The 18,896-nt window shown below is 51.7% G+C and overlaps 1 protein-coding gene across 1 annotated transcript; it reads right to left on the reverse strand.

The window, feature by feature from the left end:
* Nucleotides 1-2,323: 2,323 nt before the first annotated feature.
* On the reverse strand, nucleotides 2,324-18,891 carry Mob3a (MOB kinase activator 3A). The gene is made up of 4 exons (NM_172457.2): nucleotides 18,868-18,891; nucleotides 8,140-8,638; nucleotides 6,923-7,125; nucleotides 2,324-4,244 (listed from the first exon to the last, which is right to left on the reverse strand). The coding sequence occupies exons 2-4, from the start codon at nucleotides 8,558-8,560 to the stop codon at nucleotides 4,215-4,217; spliced, it is 654 nt and encodes a 217-aa protein (NP_766045.2). The 5' UTR covers nucleotides 8,561-8,638; nucleotides 18,868-18,891; the 3' UTR covers nucleotides 2,324-4,214.
* Nucleotides 18,892-18,896: the final 5 nt, after the last annotated feature.

Below are 18,896 nucleotides of genomic sequence, written 5' to 3' on the forward strand. Positions count from 1 at the left end.
TTGGCAGTACTCAGCTATGGAGAGGGCATCCAGAACACACACTTCTCAGGGAGCATGAGCTGGACACAGGACACACGGCTCATGGGAGGTCCCTGGAGTCGGCAGAGCCCTCAAGACAGAAGTGGGTGGTTGTCGGGGAAGGGTGGGATCAGCGTCAGACGAGCAGAGCTCCAGTGTGCAGAGACAGCAGCCTGGAGCTTGATGGTGGAAACAGCTGCACACCTCCTCCATCCTTCATCTGGTCATCCCAAGAGTGACCAGTGAGTGACATAGGATGGTGAACTACACTGATCTATCTTGTTAGATGCCCCAGGGGCCCGAGTCCTTGTCACTGGCTGGCATCTTGCTGTGTCTAGGCAACAGGACAAACCAACACCATTCACAGTCCTTAGCCTCATCCAGGGTAACAGTGACGTGGCTAGCCTGGGACACGGGCTATGGGTCAGGAGATGCAGAGGGCTGAGCACAGAGGATCTCTCTGGTGATCTGGGTCAGATGCCTGAGTTGTGACTGGGCCACAGGCCTTTCACATACTGAGACCAAGACTACAGCAGGCATCGGTGCCTGACCACACAGCCAGGTTCCCAACAACCCAAAGAACACTGTGTGTGGGCTGGGTGGAGGAGGCATGGAGGTGACAGGGCCTGCCTGATTCTGTGTCCTCAGGTAACTGGATGCTGGAGAAGGCTGTGTGTTGTTGCTCCAGTGGTCTTAACTTCTCTGGGGACATGTTGGGGACAGTGTCCCTGTAAGTATCCCAGGGTAAACAATGCAGTGGTCACAGAAACATCTAGTAACATGGGCCATGCACCCTGGGTGGCCTTTGGGCCATCAGAAGGGCCACCTAAAACACCCACACTAGACACATAGTGTGTGCCAAGGCCAGATCCTGCCAATCAAGGCCAGGCCAGGTGCCCTTGCCACAGCCTGGGTGTCATTCCAGAAAAGACATTGAGGGACACTGAGTTCAGGCTGCTCAGTGACAAAACCAGATAAAAAAGGCCACACAGTGGAGGACTCCATGACAGGAACTGTCCAAAAGAGGCAAATCCAGACTCAGGGTATCATATCCACTGGGGAGGTGAGGGGATAGGGTGCTCATGTCCCCTTACCCCGGGTGGCATCTGTGCCTTCTGGCACGGGTCACTGTAACCTCATTGATTGAACACAGGCTGACCTTCAAATGAAGACCTACAAAACCTCGGATTTTGGGAAAGACAGTGCCTTTCAACAGTATTACTTAGTGAAGTAGATCATCCGACCATGTGATAGGCACAGGCCATCTCCATCCCAAACCTGGGACACTCGTGTCTCTTGTACATCACATTTCTCCTTAACCTGTCTGACACTAAAAAGAAGTGCTCTTCCCTCCAGCTCTAGCTACTCATCTCAAGGCCAGAGAAGCCAGGCAGGGAGGAAGCTGGGGACCAGCCCAGTGGCTTCACCAGCACTCAGTGGCACTTTCCTTCCTTAGGCCGCATCGCCCTCTATGAATGAGAAGCGGCATTGCAAGGGGCACCTCTGAGAGCTGCCTCAGCACACACAGGTGAGCCTTCAACAGCTGCTCCAGCAGGGTACACAAGGCAAACTTACAATTTGGGAGGCAGAAGCAGGAGGATCGGATCGGCATAAACTGGAAGTCAGTGAGGCTTGTTTCAAACCACCTGGAAGGGCTAAGCAGGAGATTACTCTAAACAAAGTTGCTCTAATGTTGGGATCTACAACCATAAAACGAACATGGAGATTCAGACGGCTGTCAAAACTGTAGGCCGGGCAGTGGTGGTGCACACCTTTAATTCCAGCACTTGGGAGGCAGAGGCAGGCGGATTTCTGAGTTCGAGACCAGCCTGGTCTGCAGAGTGAGTTCCAGGACAGCCAGGGCTATACAGAGAAACCCTGTCTCAAAAACAAACAAACAAACAAACAAACAAACAAAAAACAAAACAAAAACAAACAAACAAACAAACTGTATGCTTTTCACTTAAATCAGAGGGGCTGGAGGACTGGCATGAAGGCCCTGCCTAGAATTCCCCAGTAAGGGGCCTGGGGGCGTGGTTAGGGGTAAAAGGCAGAGAGTTGTCCTCTGACCTTCACACTCACAGTGGCCACACAACACACATAACTCACATTCATGCAACAAAAGGAAAACCCCATCTCAAAAGGAAAGAAAGTTGTCAGCTATACTGAGTCTGCTTTCTATGTCGTTTCATGTTATCTTGTAGTACCTGGGCCCTTCGTGGTCGAACAGGCTGTTATCAAAGCTTGTCACCAGGCCATCTTTCAAGAAGGGAGCTGGGCAGAAACAACAAGGAGCAGCCCGCAGTATGGAGAGGACCACTTTATTCTTAGGCTGGCACAGAGGTGGGAGTGAATGAGGCAGGTGGACCCCTCCCTGGGCTGCTGGGATTTGGCAAGGTGGCCAAGTCTTACAGGTGAGAAATACACTCAGTCAAGCCTTGAGGGCTGGTCCCTGATTCTTCCAGAGCTGGGTATTGGGCACAGTGACTTCGGGAAGTACCCAGGGGTGTCTCTCAGCCCTGGGCTCAGGCAACCAAGCTTAAACTGTACACATTTAGTTTAGTGGCAGCCTCTGGAAAAGTAACCAGAATTCCTCAGGGTCTTGAGAGTGCAGAGGTCTCAGGGAATGGCCATGAGGCTCAAAAGTTGGAGCTGGGAACAGTCATATTCTGCTACACCCTCCATGGCATGACAGACAGGGACCTGCTGGAGTTTGGTCCTGTGGCCCACAGGGGCCACACAACACACATAGTTTTGCTACACAATAGGCTGCCACTGAAGAGAGAGGTTCCTGTCACCACCTTCCAGGAACTGCAGATCTAAGGGTGGGAGCCACAAGTGAATTCATTACTGGATCCCAGGTTAGCCCAGATACTGTTCCCAGGAGGGTGGCCACTAGAAACCAGTTATCAGTAATCCCAAAAATCTCCAGATGAGCTGGCTGACACTTGGGGGCAGAGGCAGGTGGATCTGTGAGTTGGAGGCCAGTCTGGCCTACAGAATAAGTTCCAGGACAGCCAGGGCTACATAGTAAGAGCCTGTCTCAAAACAAAAACAAAGACAAACAAACAAACAAAACCAAAAATATTTCTGAATAGACTTGGGTTTGGTACCTTACATCTTTAACAAAGCACTTGGGATGCAGAGGCAGGAGGATCTCTGTGAGTTCCAGGCCAGTTTCAAAACCAAACCAACAATGTAAAAAAAGAAAGGAAATGAAGCCAGCCGTGTTCACAACAGAGCCAGTCTGTGTGTGCGTTTGTGTGGCTGCGCACTGGGGTAGCCCATGGCTGCCTGATTCTCCCTGTCCCCTGGGCACCCTATGTCTGGCTCTCCCAGGCTCCTCCATGGGTGTGGGGGTCACACATGTGCACTCACGCTCACGTGGCAAACACCTCCCCACTGTGCAGAACCTTACCGGTTTTGTTTTGTTTCTTTAAGACAGGGTCTCTCTGTGTAGACCAGGCCGGCCTCGAATTGACAGATCTGCCTGTCACTGCCTCCTGACTAGGATCAAAGGCCTGTGCCACCCTGCCTGGCTCCTTTACATTTTTTTTTAAGACAATCTTGTTATGAGACCCTGGCTGGCCTGACCATTACTGTGGAGGTCAGGGTGGCCTCAAGTTTATAGCAATCCTCCTTGCAGCTGCCTGCAGAGTCTTGGGATCATAGGCATGCAGTGTATGCACCCTTCCTGACCTACAAAGACCCCCAGAACACCCAATACTGGGAGTCCTGCCCTGGGGGTGCTGGGGGTGGCATGGCACATTAGTTCATCTTTGGAGGTATGCTGGCTGCCTATGTGGTCACCCACACACAATGTGGCTGTAAACAGAAGACATCTGGTGGCCCCTCCCCTTCCAGGTTGGCAAGTGAGGGACAAAGCTGTCAGGGCAGAGAGCCATGGAGAAGGGACAAGTGGTGGTTAGCAGTGGCTCCAGATCCTGCCTCCTCTCGGAGGCCATGGCACATACAGTGTAAACCCAGTGGCTGAAAGCACAGTGTCCAGGTTCAAGTTCAGGCCCTGGATGCCGGCAAGGGGACGGGTTAGAGTCAGGGCCCACAGTCACCACGAGAGGGGGCGGAAGCTGTGGTCTTGCTGCTCCTCAGACAGTGGCGTGAGTGAGCGTGCCATGCTCCTGAGACACGAGCTGCACACAGTTGTCTCCCCAAGTCTCAGCGGACGGGAGGGGTCCTCAGTGACACATCCGTGATGTCATCTCTTTCTGTAGAGACCAGGCAGGTATCAGAAAACAAGAAGCAGGTAGCAAAGACCTCATACAACCCAAGACATGTTAGACGCTGAACAGTGGGCATGGTGGGTGGGGGCAGCTCCCTGTGACTGACAGAGCCTGTGCCACTGATCTGGGGTGATGTGCTGTGATTAAGTCCACCTGAGGTCTGGTCCTGGGCTATGGGCCAGCACTGCTTGATAGAGAGGTCAGCAGTGGGAAGTGGGCAAGCCAGGAGCCGTGGTCATATCTATCATGTTATTGCTCGGGACGTAGGGGCAGGAGGGATCTCGAGTTCAAGGCCAGCCTAGGCTTTATGAGATTCTGTCTTAAAACAACTACAGAAGCAGGCTGTGGGGCCAGTGAGATGGCTCAGGAAATAAAGATGCTTGCACCCAAACCTGACTACCTGGGTTTGAGCCCCAGGTTCCATAGAATGGAAAGAGAGAACTAACTCTTGCAAGTTGTCCTGTGACCTTCAGGTGCATGCCACGTCAGCCATGTTCACACGCAGAAATACACAACACAGAAAAACAAAAATATAATACAATTAAAAGTTAAAAAGAAAAAGCACGGGGCTGGAGAGATGGCTCAGTGGTTAAGAGCACTGACTGCTCTTCCGAAGGTCCTGAGTTCAAATCCCAGCAACCACATGGTGGCTTACAACCATCTGTAATGGGATCCAAAGCACTCTTGTAGTGTGTCTGAAGACAGCAACAGTGTACTTAGATATAATAATAAATAAATTTTAAAAAAAGAAAGAAAGAAAAAGAAAAAGCACGAGGCTGGAGAGACAGCTCAGTCTCTGTGCATGGCCGTTCCGAAACAGGCCAGAGTTCCAAGTGTCTGAAGCTCCAGTTTTTGAGGATCTCACACCCCCTTCTGGCCACAGTGGCACTGTACACTGCTACATCCACTCCAGTAGTGACTCGCATTACAGGTTTGGAAACCTGGAAGCAGTCCTGAGGCAAAGAGTTTCAAAGAAACTCAGCCTCCTGGAACCCTGGCATTCTCACAGCTAGAATGCCCCAGATTTGACCCTGCAATATCGTGGAGGGTCTTGCATGCTTTCTTACAGTATTTTACTGGATAAGAGTTAGAAATCTCAGGGCAAGCTTAGCAAAGTATACTTCTTAGAATCTTCATTACAGCCAGGTATAGCAGGGCTATACAGAGAAACCCTGTCTTGAAAAAAAAATGCAAAGAAACCAAGCCAGGTCTATAATCCCAGCACTGGGAAGGCAGAGGCAGGCGGATCTCTGAGTTCCAGGTTCCAGGACAGCCAGGGCTACACAGAGAAACCCTGGCCTAACAAGACAAATAAACAAACAGACAAGTAAGTGTAGATTGCTGTCTGTAAGCAGGTGAGGGCAGGTGAAAGATAAGGCTAGAGCCTGTGATTGGGCAGTGGAAAAAGAAGGTGGGCTGAGAGTTTTAGAGACAAGTATAGAGAGACAGACAAGACAGAGAGGGAGATGGAGATGAGGTGACAAGATGGAACCTATAGGAGAGGAAGATGAACTGGATACATGTGGCTTGAAATAGCCACAGGTAGCTATGGATACCACAGAAGAGCGACAGGTAATGCAGGGCAATTTGTCCAATCGAGGTGGGCGGCTTGTGTCAATATCAACTGAGTTTTGAGTTCTCTGTGTGGGCATTTTGGGGATGAAGAATTTACTGCTATAAATCTGACTGGTACTTTAGATGGGGTCAGGGTTTAGAGTAAGTTCGAAGCAGATAAGCCTCAGGGGATGGATGAGTGGGAATGTCAGAGTGGTTCAGGGGTGGATTGTTTTTTTAATAATTACACGCTACAAATAAGTCTTTAAAAAAAAAAAAAGGAAGAGGGCTGGCGAGATGGCTCAGCAGGTAAGAGTACTGACTGCTCTTCCAAAGGTCCTGAGTTCAAATCCCAGCAATCACATGGTGGCTCACAACCACCCTCTTCTGGTGGTGCATCTGACAGCTACAGTGTACTTACTTATAATAATAAATAAATCTTTAAAAAAAGAGAGAAAAAAAAGGAAGAAAAGAAAAAAAAAAAGAAAGACAAAACATTTTAAAGTTGATTGTGACCAGGCATGATGGCACAGACCTATGATCCAAGCGCCTGGGAGGCTGAGGCAGGAGGATCACCTCAGGTTCCCGGCTAGTGTGGACTATGTGGTGAATCATAGGCCAGTCTAGGTTATAGAATGGAAAAGGATCAGAAAAAGAAAATCAATCAATCAATCAATAATCCACCCCTTGTTCTCCAGGAGGTGGAGCACAGGCTGCCTGTCCCGTGCGCTGCTATCTGGCCAGTGCTCTACCCACTGTGAGCCCCATGGGATGGGATGGCTAATATGAGCCCCATGGGATGGGATGGCTACCACGGCACCCTCTCTGCTGTGGTGAACCAGAGCATCTAGGACTTCTGTGTTCTGGAGGGCAGCACGCAGGGCAGGCTATGCCCACCATTAGTATATGAGCCTTACTAGCATGGGGAGCAGAGATCCTTGGGGTAACCAGGCCCTGCGCCTTCTCAACTATTGCCATCATACTCTGTCTCCTCACCTGTGTGACCCAGTGCTAAGGACACCCTCTGGCTGCTGGCCCAGAACACTGCAGCAGAGTAGTGGTGGCCTGGACCCCACCCAGCAGGAGTAATGGTGCCCACCCCCACTCACCAGGGGCTCCAGCTCTTTGGGGTCAATGAGGTTGAACTCGGTGACAAAGTAGTAGAAGTGCTTGTAGCAGGTGTTGACGTGCGCCTCAGAGCCCATCTGGGCGATGCGGTCGAAATGGTGGATGTACACGTGCACGAACACACGGAACAGCCTTGACAGGATCTTGCGCACTGCCTGCAGGAAGGTCTTGGGGAATGGTGTGCCTGGGGGTGGGCAGAGGGACCGGAAGGAGACCTGTCAGGGCCTGGCAGCCTAGCCTGAGATGTGCTCCACCTGAGCCACAGAGGTGAGAATGGATGAGACTCAGAGAGCTCAAGGCCTAGGCTCGAGGTCACATGGTCTGTGTCTAGGAACCAGTCTCCTGCCAATCCAAAAATCAGTTTCCATGAAGTGTGGCTGGTATTTGTCTGCAGAGCCTTCCTCTCTGTGATGAGGGTCCCAACCCATTCTGAGCACCTTGCTCTGCCCTTTCCAAAGCCCCAGGGAAGTCTCCCAGGCCTGGCAGATGCCACCCTGTTACTGCCCACTCCTGGGGTTCTATATAGTCCCGAGGACACCAACCACACAGCTAGCAAATGTATGACTTTATGTGTGTGTTCCACAGCCAAGGCAGCCAGCGTCACTGGATGTCCCCAGGGCCAGAGCTAGAGAAAGAGGTGAGCAGGTTAAGAGGCTAGGACAGTTGCTCTTAACCTGTGGCTCTCGACCCTTTGGAGGCCACATATCAGATATCAGGCATATATTATGATTCATAACAGCAGAAAATAAGTTATGAAGTAGCCACAAAGAACTCTATGGTTGAGGCCAGCACAGTATGAGGAACTACCTGTATTAGTTAGTACTTAACTGCCTTAGGAAGGCGGAGAACCACTGAACTAGGAAGATCGCTATACCCTGGGCCCCAAAGTCCAAAACATGTCTTCTTCAGTGGAGAAGGGAGTTTATAGGTGGGCTCAAGGTGAGACCTTCAGCTGGGGTCATCTGGGATCATCTAGGGGTCAGTGTCACCACCGGGTGCTGGGAGGGAGATAGAAGGGTGTCAAGCAGGAGGCTGGGGATGCTGTGCTGCTAGCTCCGAGGACAGAGCCTCACATGTTGTGTGCTACACATACACATAAAATAACAGGTATATACACACCCATTCGGCCCTTTCTGCTCAGTGTGTGCTCAGCAGACATGGTCCTGGTGTGGTAGGCAAGGGTACGGGCCTGACTCACCGACATTAGTGGGGAAGATGTCCTCGTTGTTGATCTGCACCTCGATCCAGTCCATAAGCAGGTCCATGTAGCGGGGTGCGGACAGCGCCGTGGGCTTCCGGAAGCGTTGCTCGTCCTGCCAGCGGTACTCGTACTTGGGGCCCCCGGACATGACTGGGCACGACTGCTCGGTGCAGCCATCGCTGATGGTACCGTAGATGAGGTTGATGCGATTGAAGAAATCCACCACGTGCACGGCAACCCAGTCGTTGAGATCTTCACCTGGCGGCAGCTGCACAGCCAACCGCAGATCCAGGCCCGCATTAAGAGATGCCTGTGCACGCTTGTGTAGTTCGAAGCGCTGCGTGCCAGGCTCGAACTTGCGTTTGGGCCTGAATGTCTTGTCCTTGTTGAACACTTGTTTAAGGAATGGGTTTGACATCTTAGTGGCACCTGATTCTCAGAACAGGAAGCAAAGAATGTGGCAAGATGGTGGCCTGTGCTACAGGTCCCCAGAGGCCTAAAACCGGAAAGGACAGCATTAGTGCTGGGCTTGTGCACAGACTATCATCTCAGCAATCAGTATGCTCAGGCAGGAGGATCACAAACTTACACCAGTCTGGGCCACACAGAAACAACTGGGAGGCTACTACTCATAACACACACTTATAATCCCAGTACCTAGGAAGCTGAGGCAGGAGGATTGCCCCAAGTTGTAGATGAGCATGGGCTGCAGGGTAAGGAAGTGGGACCTGTGTAAGCGTAGGGACTTTTCTGAGCTGTTCTAGAAACAAACATCACGCAGGCAGACTTCTGGCAGGAACCAGTTTCACCAACATCACACAAAATGATGGTCTCAGATGGGCCTGTGTTCTCCTGACACGGGCCAGGGACTGCTGTGACTGCTGCTTCAGGAAACATGAGGGAGCACATGGAGGTGACAAAAACAGATGGTGGTACCTGCAGCAAGCAATGCTCAGGTCCCTAGCACCTCGGGTGTGACCTGTGTGAGTAGAGGTTCGGTACAGACTGGAGGAAGAGCCTGACACACAGTCACCCGGATTAGCCGGGCAGCCCTCCATTCAATGATCAAGTCTTTTCTTCCAAGAGCTGGGGACAGAACCTAGACTTCAGCAGGTCAGTGTGCCAGGGAGGACCCACTGCACCATGCTCCCTGAGATGGGCTAGGCCATCGGGGAAAGGCAACTGGAGTTGGACCTTGGGGCGTAACAAGTTGCTAGGGAAACTGGAGAGACAGCACAGGCAGAAGGGGAAGCTGGGATGGGGAGTGGCATGTGGTGTGGGCTAGCCCCTCCCACCAGAGGCAGCCTCACCTCACTCACAATAATAACTTGTGTGTCTTTTTTACAGACAGGGTCTCATGTAACCCAGGCTGGTCTCCAAGTCACTATGCAGCGGGATGACCCTCTTGCCTCCAACTGTGAGCTGAGACACCAAGCACTGCCGCTGCATAGTTAACCCTTTTAACCCTCATAACACTCCCATCAACCCTCAGCACTTCCGCTTTTTTTCTTATATAGTTGTGGCAACCATGTTGTGCCTGCTGGGCCCTTCAAGGAGAGTGGACAGAACTGAAGTCACACCTCCACTCAGAGCTATGACGGCCCTGACTACAGAGCCCAGCTTTAGCCCGGGGTCCTCAGATGGACAAGAGAGAGACACAGCCTGGGTACCTACATGCTGGCTACGACTGAGACTTGCACAAGAGGAAGAAGAGTCTGACAGATAGCTAAGTGTGGTGGGACCAGACAAAAAGGGACACACTATGGAACTTCATGATGGGAAATGTCGAGATGTGAGGGCTGGGGAAGGACATCGTAGTTCATAGGGTGATGGAATGTTCTAGAATTAGAGGTGGTGACTGTACAACTTAGCCAGAACTTAACACACTGTGCTATGTGCCTTAGACCTGCGAGTGAGCCGCAAGGCACACAGATCAGGAAGTCACGAGAACTGCAAGAGAATGCTCGGTCTGCTCCCTCACCCACACGCTGGAGACAAGGACAAGAAGCAGAGGTTGCTTCCCTGGGGCTGATGCTGGTCAGCTTCAACATTCCAAGTCTGACTTTAGAGGCAACACCACTATGGAAAAGTATCTAGGAAATAAGCCTGTTTCTATAAAGCAAGTGTGGCTCAGGTCCAGGTGCAGGGAGCTGGGATTCGAGGCCATTGAACGCTACATACCTATTTCCAGACCAGCCCTGGCAAACATGAGACTCTGTCACAAAAACAAAACAAGAGCTTCCCATGTGGCAAAGCCTGTAATCACAGCACCCTGGGGCAGAAGCAGGTAGATTTCTGTGAATTCAAAGCCAGCCTGGTCTATAGAGTGAGACCATGTCAAAATCAATAAAAACAAACAGAGGTTGACAACTATCTGACAGTGAGCCCCCATGGTGGTCACTGTAGACACCAGTCAAGGTAGGGTACCCAGAGGCAGGAGCCCACAGGCAAAGAGTCTGTGGATACCAGATGGCCCAACTTCCTCATAGCATGTCCACTGCACCCCACCGCCATCGCACACCTGACCAGTACTTCACAGCCTTCCAGACAGTTCTCCTGACCTCAGACTGCTCTCCGGCCACAGTGGCCACTGGGCCACACGCTTCATGCAGGGTATGCAGGAAATGTCCTTGGCCTCCCACCCAGTGCACACTGGGTATTACCCAGTTCTGGATAGCCAACCACCCCCTACTATGACCTTGGGTCCCCTGAAGAGGTGGCACGGCAGCAATCCCCTGCCCCAAGCGCCCTCTGGGTGTGAGACTGACGGTTGGCTAGTTTGGCACACATACAGCTTGTGGGAGGCGCTGAGGCTGGACATTAACGCACACTGTACAGGCTGAGGTGGCAGACACCTCACGGAGCCTACTGACACACGCCCCCAGGGCTCGCCTGGCTTCTGTGACTTCCTGATTCAACCCCATGCCTCTGACCCCTTAGACAGGCAGACCAGCCTGGGGCCTCCCTGAGAGGTAATTACTTAAGGCAAGCCACCAGTTTTTCCTCTCCTGTCTTTCTGAGACACAGCCTCAAATAGCCCAGGTTGGCCTTTACCCCTGGTCATCTTGTCATCTTGCCTCCCTGGTCCCACATGCAGAGCCTTGGTGCCCCTGGTCGTCCAGGGCTGGGCAGCATAGCAGTCAGGCCCACAGACCTTCACTATGACTATTCTGCATTTGCAAGTCGTCCTGCAGGCACCGCGCACACACTCCACCATCTCTGAACAAGCCTCAGTTGACAGGAGCAGTGGCTGCTGCGGCAGGCCTTCTCCTACCGCGGGCCATCCATCTGCCGCAGGGCTTTCCCGGGGAAAACTCTGGGGAGTCCCTCCAATGCTGTCACCATGCTGTGTCAAGCAGGAGCTGGGGCCACCATGAGCAGGTGTGAGGAGTCCTCTTGAATGTCGCAGGCCTGGGGCTGGCCTCAAAGGACTATAGGAAGGAACAGCCCTCTCAGCTGGGTGATGCCTCCAGGGACCTAGACCAACAAGGTTCTGGAAGTTTCTTTCACTTGTCTGGTTCTTAGGTTTTATTTGAGACACTGCCTCAGATTTGGCCCTGAGTCTCTGTCCTCCTGCCTCAGCCTCCCACTGGCTGAGCGGACACCCCCATGCCAGGCTGCTATGGGTCTTTTCCTCCATTTTCCCTGTATTCCCACCAAGACCTATAGACACGGAAGTGGCAGAGGCGTTCTGTGGCCCTCCTCACAGCCCAATGTCCTCTTAGGAAGTGAGAGGGTTTTTGGAGAAGCAAGTATTTTCTTCTCTTTCTTGAGACAGTGTTTCTCTGTCCTGGAATCCCCTCTGTAGCCCAGGCTGGCCTTGATAGCCTCTTGAGTGCCAGGATTAAAGGCATGGCCACTTCTGCTGGTGCAAATATTTTCTACAAACTATGGGGATGGGTAGAATCCCTGTTAAAATCAATTGTCCTTTGTCAGAAACAAAGGTTCTCCAGCACAGACACCTGGGCTGGCCGCAGCCTGTAGCCCTCCTCCCCTCAAGACCCCTGGTCGCCGCTGGGCGCCTCCTCTCAGGTCCAACAACTGCTCAGAACTGGATGCCAGTACTGCACGGTCCTCTTCTTTGGGCTGTCCTACTGACAGATAAGACATGACAGACACTTAGAACCTTCTAGAAGGACACCATGAGGTAAGCTAAGACTGCTCTCCTACCCCGGTACCCATAGGTTCCTCTTCCTCCCCTCCTGAAAACAAACCAAGAAAACAGAGCTCTAAGTAATAAGGCTCTGACCCCTCCCAGGCCAGGGTGCAGGGCTCAGGAGCCCAGAGTCACCCACTTCCTTCCGGAGGTTTCCACATCTGACTGTTGCCTTGGAGACAAGGCCTGAGCTAGTTCCATGTGTTCACTCTGTGGCAGGGCAGCCCCAAACCTGAACATAGCTCAGCCTCAAGGCCACCCCCACATGGAAAGGTCACTGGGAGTGGCTTGGGGTCAGTGCCTGAATCTTACACCCAGTACCCCAACAAAGACAAAACAAAGTTGAAGTGAGGTCTCTGCACACTTCCTCTGTTGTGCTTCTGGTCGCTGCTGACACTGTTTCTGAACCCTTATTGGGGTGGGACTGCATCCTGGGTCCTTCGAGGGGCTCCTCTCTGACAATGACCATTTTCTACAGGGCAGTAGGCACAGATCTATTTTGCAGATGAAGAAACTAGGGTCAATTCTCTTTTTGTTTTGGAGACGAAGTCTCAAAGTGTAGCCCAGGCTAGAATAGGACTTAATAGCTTCCCTAGTGTTTATTTGGAATTGTTTACAAAGTTGTACATTCTAGCTTTCTGATCTAAATACAGAAAGAAGGAAAAAACTATCATCAGATAACCAAAGGAAACAGGTGGAGCCCCGCCTAGAATCCCCCAGTGAGGGGCTGAGGCGTGGTCAGGGTGGTACTTGACTGGCAGGTATTCAAGTGTTTTGTTCGCCAGACCCACTTGGGAAAGGAAAAGAAGGAAGACTCTGCAATAGCATGGTCCTCAGAAAAGGGAAATGTGTCCTTTGTGGGACTCAACTGCAGAGTCCTCCTGCTCTAACTGGTTTTGCCTTTTCTGGCTAAGACATCTGAAGCAGGGCATTCTGAGAAAGCCAGGTCCATTCCCAACTGCTGGGGATTGCTGGGAACTTCCCTCGGTGAAACCACACTTTCAGAGTGGAGGGGATTTCCACAGCCGGGCCTGGCCCAGGTGTTTCCATGGGGCACAGGCTGCGGAGACGACCCATTGGGACTTTTCAGAGTATGGGGGTCCTGCAGGGAGTTCACGGTGAGCTGGGCCATCCCACCTGCTGAAAAGCATGAGGTCACATGCAGAGGATCTGAAACTCAGTTCTGCTTTAGCTTTCAGAAGGTGCCTCACGTAGCCTCACAATCTTCCTGCCCCTTCCTCAAGCTGACAGACTTGCCGCACCATGCCTGGCTTTTGAAGTGAGAGTTTGCAAGCTTTCTGAGAAATGAATAACTGGGTCTTACGGCTTTCAACATGGAGGGGGAGGGCTGGAGGGAGCTGGCTCCAAGGGTGAAGGCACTGTCACTGCCTGAGAAACAGTACCACAGGAAGGAATCCACAAGGGCAAGAAACTAGACTCTTCCCTCCTTTAACTTCCTCCAGCACAAAATAAACGAACAAATAGATAAATGCAAACGTCTTTGAGGTTTAAATAACTCCCTCAGCACTGCATCCTGGAAGGAGAGAAGTGTGGTCACATTCTGTGCGCCTCAGATGCCCCACTGCTGCGAGGCCTGGGGTAGGACTGCAGACACCAGGCCCTTCCCCCAGTGAGCCCACAAGACAGGCAGTGTCTGACCCCAGAGTGAGCCCTAAGGACAGCTGCAGACTCCAGACTCGGTCATGGAGGTGTTGCTCTGTGACCCAGAGCCAGCTCACCTCACACTCACTCAGCCTTGCTGCAGTCTGAAAACTCTCCCTCCATGGCAGCGCTCAGGAAGCTGAGGCTGGAGGATTGAGAGTTTAAGGTAAGCCTGGGTCACAGAATGAGTCCATGGCAGTTACAATAATTTAGCAAGAGGTTCAATTACAGTGAACCTTATCATGCCTGGGTATAGTGTGTGCAGTGTGTGTGTGCTCTGAGAGCTCTTAGCCACGCTGGACCCTGACAAGACAACACTGTCTCTTTAAAAATAACAACTCCGGGGCTGGTGAGATGGCTCAGTGGGTTAGAGCACCCGACTGCTCTTCCGAAGGTCCAGAGTTCAAATCCCAGCAACCACATGGTGGCTAACAACCATCCGTAACAAGATCTGACTCCCTCTTCTGGAGTGTCTGAAGACAGCTACAGTGTACTTACATATAATAAATAAATAAATCTTTAAAAAAAAAAAAAAATAACAACTCCGTACAAGACTGCACAGAGAGGCTGTGTCTTAGAAACTAACCCCACTAGAGTCCCAGGCTCGCACTGCTGAGGCAACAGACTACAGACCTGACTCCAGTGTGTGGGAACTCTCGGTGCGACAGACAGAGAGCCAGCTCCCAGACATCCCGTGCCATCTACACCTGAGCAAGTGCGGCACACGCATCACACAGACCTGTACTCAACAATAAGTAACTTTACGTTTCTTCCTTTTGTTTTGAGACAGGATCTCTCTGTGTAGTCTTGGCTGTCATAGAACTCACTCTGTAGACCAGGCTGGCCTGGAGCTCACAGAGATCCACCTGCCTCTGCCTCTGGGGTGCTGGGATTAAAGGCATGCGCTACTGTGCTGGGACATAAAATACAAACTTTAAATTAAAAACTAAGCCCCCTGGCAGTGGGCAGAGAGACCCCTTGCTGTTGGTGGTGTTACATCTGCCAGGGCAGTCCTTTGTGCATCCTGGCTTGATGCCTGGCGTGGTGGCCAAAGCCGTCTTATGCCTAGGACTCATGAAAACCGAACCAAATCAAATCCAGTCTGCACAGTGCAGATAGGAGGAAGACCACCCACAGCCCTGCCCTCCTGTGATGGCACTAGAGCCACAGGCCCCGTCTGTTCCAGCACAGATAAGGATGTCACCCAGGGGCCCGCTGTCAGGGGGATCATCACAACGCGCCAGTCTGTGGAGATGGGGGGAACAGAAGCGGAGCAGTGTGAGCACTGTGGAGATTAACTTAGAGATGGAGGTGGAGAGCCGTGAAGAGCCACTGTGAGGGGCCAGCTCTGCCACCTGGGGCTAGAGTGAGGTCCTAGCCCAAGGGCCACATCTGAATCTGTAGTTATACAGTGGCAGGGGTCGGTGTCAATGTCCACGGCTCATATTCCCTCTAGAGTCTGTGGGGATGAGCTGCTGGGGACCACGTGGATGTCCAGGGGCCATCTATACCTGGCCCCATCTCTCATCGGAGACAGTATTCGGTAGAGCTTTGGTAGAGTGGGCCCTGAGCTTAGCCCAGTGGAGCTGGCCCTGGTGGTAGGGGTGTGGGTGAGCCAGCCCCAAGGGTGTGAGTGTAGGAGAGCCAACCCTGCCACCCATCTGCTGGGAGGTACCCCAGGTACACAGGTGATACCCCACCTCCCCCCTCACCACCAGTGGCAGTCAGGAAAGCGACCCAGAGGGTCATGAGCTCTGGAGAGCTGGCCCTGGCCCCACTGCCATGAGCTAGTGCGGCTGTGGGTGATGCCGCCCCTTGCCACCTGAAGTGGAAAGGGAAGCAGTGGGTGGGAGAGAACAGGGTCACTAACTAGTTCTGCATGAGAACTGGCTGCAGCACGCACGTGGGAGAATGGGCCCTGCACCTTGCCTGCACAGTGAAGCAGAAGCAGCCTAGTTGGGGACGGCTTCCTTGGTGGCCCTTTGGTCCCTCCCCCAAAAGGACAAATACCACTAACCAAAATGAAAAATCTCTTGCATCACACTTAAGAAAAAACTAGTGCTGGGGGGTGGCGAGAGCAGCGCATGAGCATAGGGCGCTCCAGCAAGGCCTGGGGTTTGGGGTCACAAGCCTCTGGAACTGCAGTCCTCTGGGGATCTGGTGGTCGCTGCACCAGCCATACACATACATGCAGGCAACTCATAAAATAAAAACAAATACATCATGACACGGTCTCAGCACTCACCCCACAGGCACATAGGAAGAATTAAAACATAAGGAACATCAGGGGACCCCCAAGGGACCACAGCATGGAAGGAAGAGCTGGCTCCTGTCAAGGAGTCCACCAACCTCCGTAAGGTTGCCTGCTGTAGCTTGCACATGCACGCTAAACAAATATAGTAGTAGTAAGTAGTAGTGGGGCTGGAGAGATGGCTCAGTGGGTAAGAGCACTGACTGCTCTGCCAGAGGTCCTGAGTTCAAATCCCAGCAACCACATGGTGGCTCACAACCACCTGTAATGGGGTCTGATGCCCTCTTCTGGTGTGTCTGAAGACAGCTACAGTGTACTTACATGTAAGAAATAAATAAAAATCTTTAAAAAAAAAAAACAGTAGTGGTAGTCGTAATGCAAACATCGATAGCTGGGCAGTGGTGCACACTTTTGATTCCAGTACTGGGGAGGTAGAGGCAGACAGATTTCTATAAGCTTGAGGCCAGCCTGATCCACACAGCAAGCTCCAGCTCCAGGATATACATAGAACCACATAGAGAGCCCTTGTCTCAACCCCTATCCCTAAAAGCAGGAAGTCACCACACCTTTGAGTGATGGGATAAATGTCTTGGAAGCCTCTAGATCTCTATGAGCGCCAAATACAGTTTTAAATTTTCTGGTAGCCTCATAAAAGAAAAAAAAAGAGAGATGAAATGTACAACAATATTCATATTTTTGCTAATTTATGATGTGTTCTGCCCCATTGTAAAGCCATTATAACTGGATATATCCATTCCTGCAGTTCTAGTTCTTGGGGGGGCTGAATCAGGAGAACTTGACACGGTCCTGGGCTACCGAGGGAGTGACAAGCCAGCTGGGATGTGTACACCGCTGGAGCCATAGCTCTGTGCGTAAGAGTGCTCGGCTGTTCTTGCAGAGGTCTGGGATTCAGGTCCCTGCACTCACATGGCAGCTCACAACCGCACGTGACACCCTCAGAAGAGGCTCCTGTAGGCAAGTGGCACACATACACACACAATAAAAACTACATTTCTCCTAGGTAAGAGGCATGCCATTCACACAGTGCCCTGCAGTGTCGTCCTGGTCTCAGGGTGACACTAAGGTCGGGGATGGGGGGCTCTGCTCAGTCCACATCTCTGATCCCAGACAGATAAATTTCAATTCAAACATATGTTTCTATCACGTTCACTCCGCCCTAACATTGAAATTAATTCTACTTTGGGGTAGGGCTTATCACCCCCCTCCTCCAATACTGGGGAGGAACCCAGGCTCATACACACCCTAAGTTAATGTTCTGCTCCTGAGCCCTCACTGGGGGAATTCTAGGCGGGGCTCCACCCTGATTACACCCCCAGCCCTGTTGCTCTTTTTTTTTAAGATTTATTTTATATATGTGAGTACACTGTTGCTGTCTTTATACACACCAGAAGAGGGCATCAGATCCCATTACAGATGGTTGTGAGCCACCATGTGGTTGCTGGGAATTGAATTCAGGACCTCAGGAAGAGCACTAGCCCCCTTTTGCTCTTTTTGAGGTGAGATTTCACTAAGTGTCCCAGGCTGCCCTTGAACTTAAATGGCACTGGAATGGATCAAGATGGAGAAAGGACAGACATCAAGAAGCCCCAGGGGTGGAACTCTCTAGCCTTGTCACCTCTGCTGTTCACTGAGTTCTAAAAACAAGCCCAGGACAGGGGCGGTTAAAACCTGGTTTTCGGAAGTTCTCAGGTTATCTGCTTCTGCCTTTGTCAATGGTTAAGTCTGTGGTCTCTTTTGCATCCTGCTGCCTCCAGCTAGCACCTCTCTGAAGCCCCATCACTTACAGAGCTAGTAACCACTTCCTCCATGCTGAAGGAAGAGCTGGCTGACCTGAGAGTCCTACCTAACTGTCCCCTGACACTCCCACCCCTAGTTCCTGAGCTCCCAACTCTGCATAACGGTAGCAAATCAGAAACCAAAGTTACAAGGATACACGTGGAGCTCTGGAATAATAATTGCCCTGCCTTAACACTATGCCAACCTCTACTTGACTGTAGGCACTTTATTCTATGGAGCCTAGGGAAGGGGTGGAGGCAGGAGGGAAGAGAAAAGGCAAAGTTATTGGCGCAGACCTTTAATCTCAGCGTTCAGGAGGCACAGGCAGGGTGATCTCGCTGAGTTCCAGGATAGCCTGGGCTAAATATAAAAGGAAAGAATTAAAGAAAAGAAAAGAAAAGAAAAGAAAAAAGAAAAAGAAACTGCGGCCAAAGTTAACTTTCTGTGATCTGTTTTTGAGTCTCTCCATCCAGCCTTTCAATGGCTTATTTAGGGGAGGCCGAGGAGTGCTGAAGAGGCAGAAGTAGGGATAGAACCCAGGGCTTTCTACACACAAGGCAAATGCTTCACTCCAGAGCAAGAGCCCAGACCTTCAATGAAGTTTAACAGAAACGTGATCATTTCAAACAAATGAGTCAGCGGAGATGGGAAGGAGGATCCTATCCAGCCGCTGGAGGCTAGCCTGTGCTATCTAGGACCTCAAATATTAAACACGCTTTTGATCCATGACGCTTCCTTTCTCCCTCCTTTTGACAGATCCAGGTCCCCAGCGCCCACTCTGGGCCGGTCGCTGGACACTGTCACCCTGAGGGATGAAGTCCCGCTGCCCGCCGCCCGCCTTGGCCCTCGGAGGACCCACCTGGCTGTCCGGAACCGTCTCTCGCTTCG

The sequence above is a fragment of the Mus musculus genome, chromosome 10 (genome assembly GCF_000001635.26).
Source record: "Mus musculus strain C57BL/6J chromosome 10, GRCm38.p6 C57BL/6J".
In the NCBI taxonomy this organism is placed as follows: domain Eukaryota; kingdom Metazoa; phylum Chordata; class Mammalia; order Rodentia; family Muridae; genus Mus; species Mus musculus.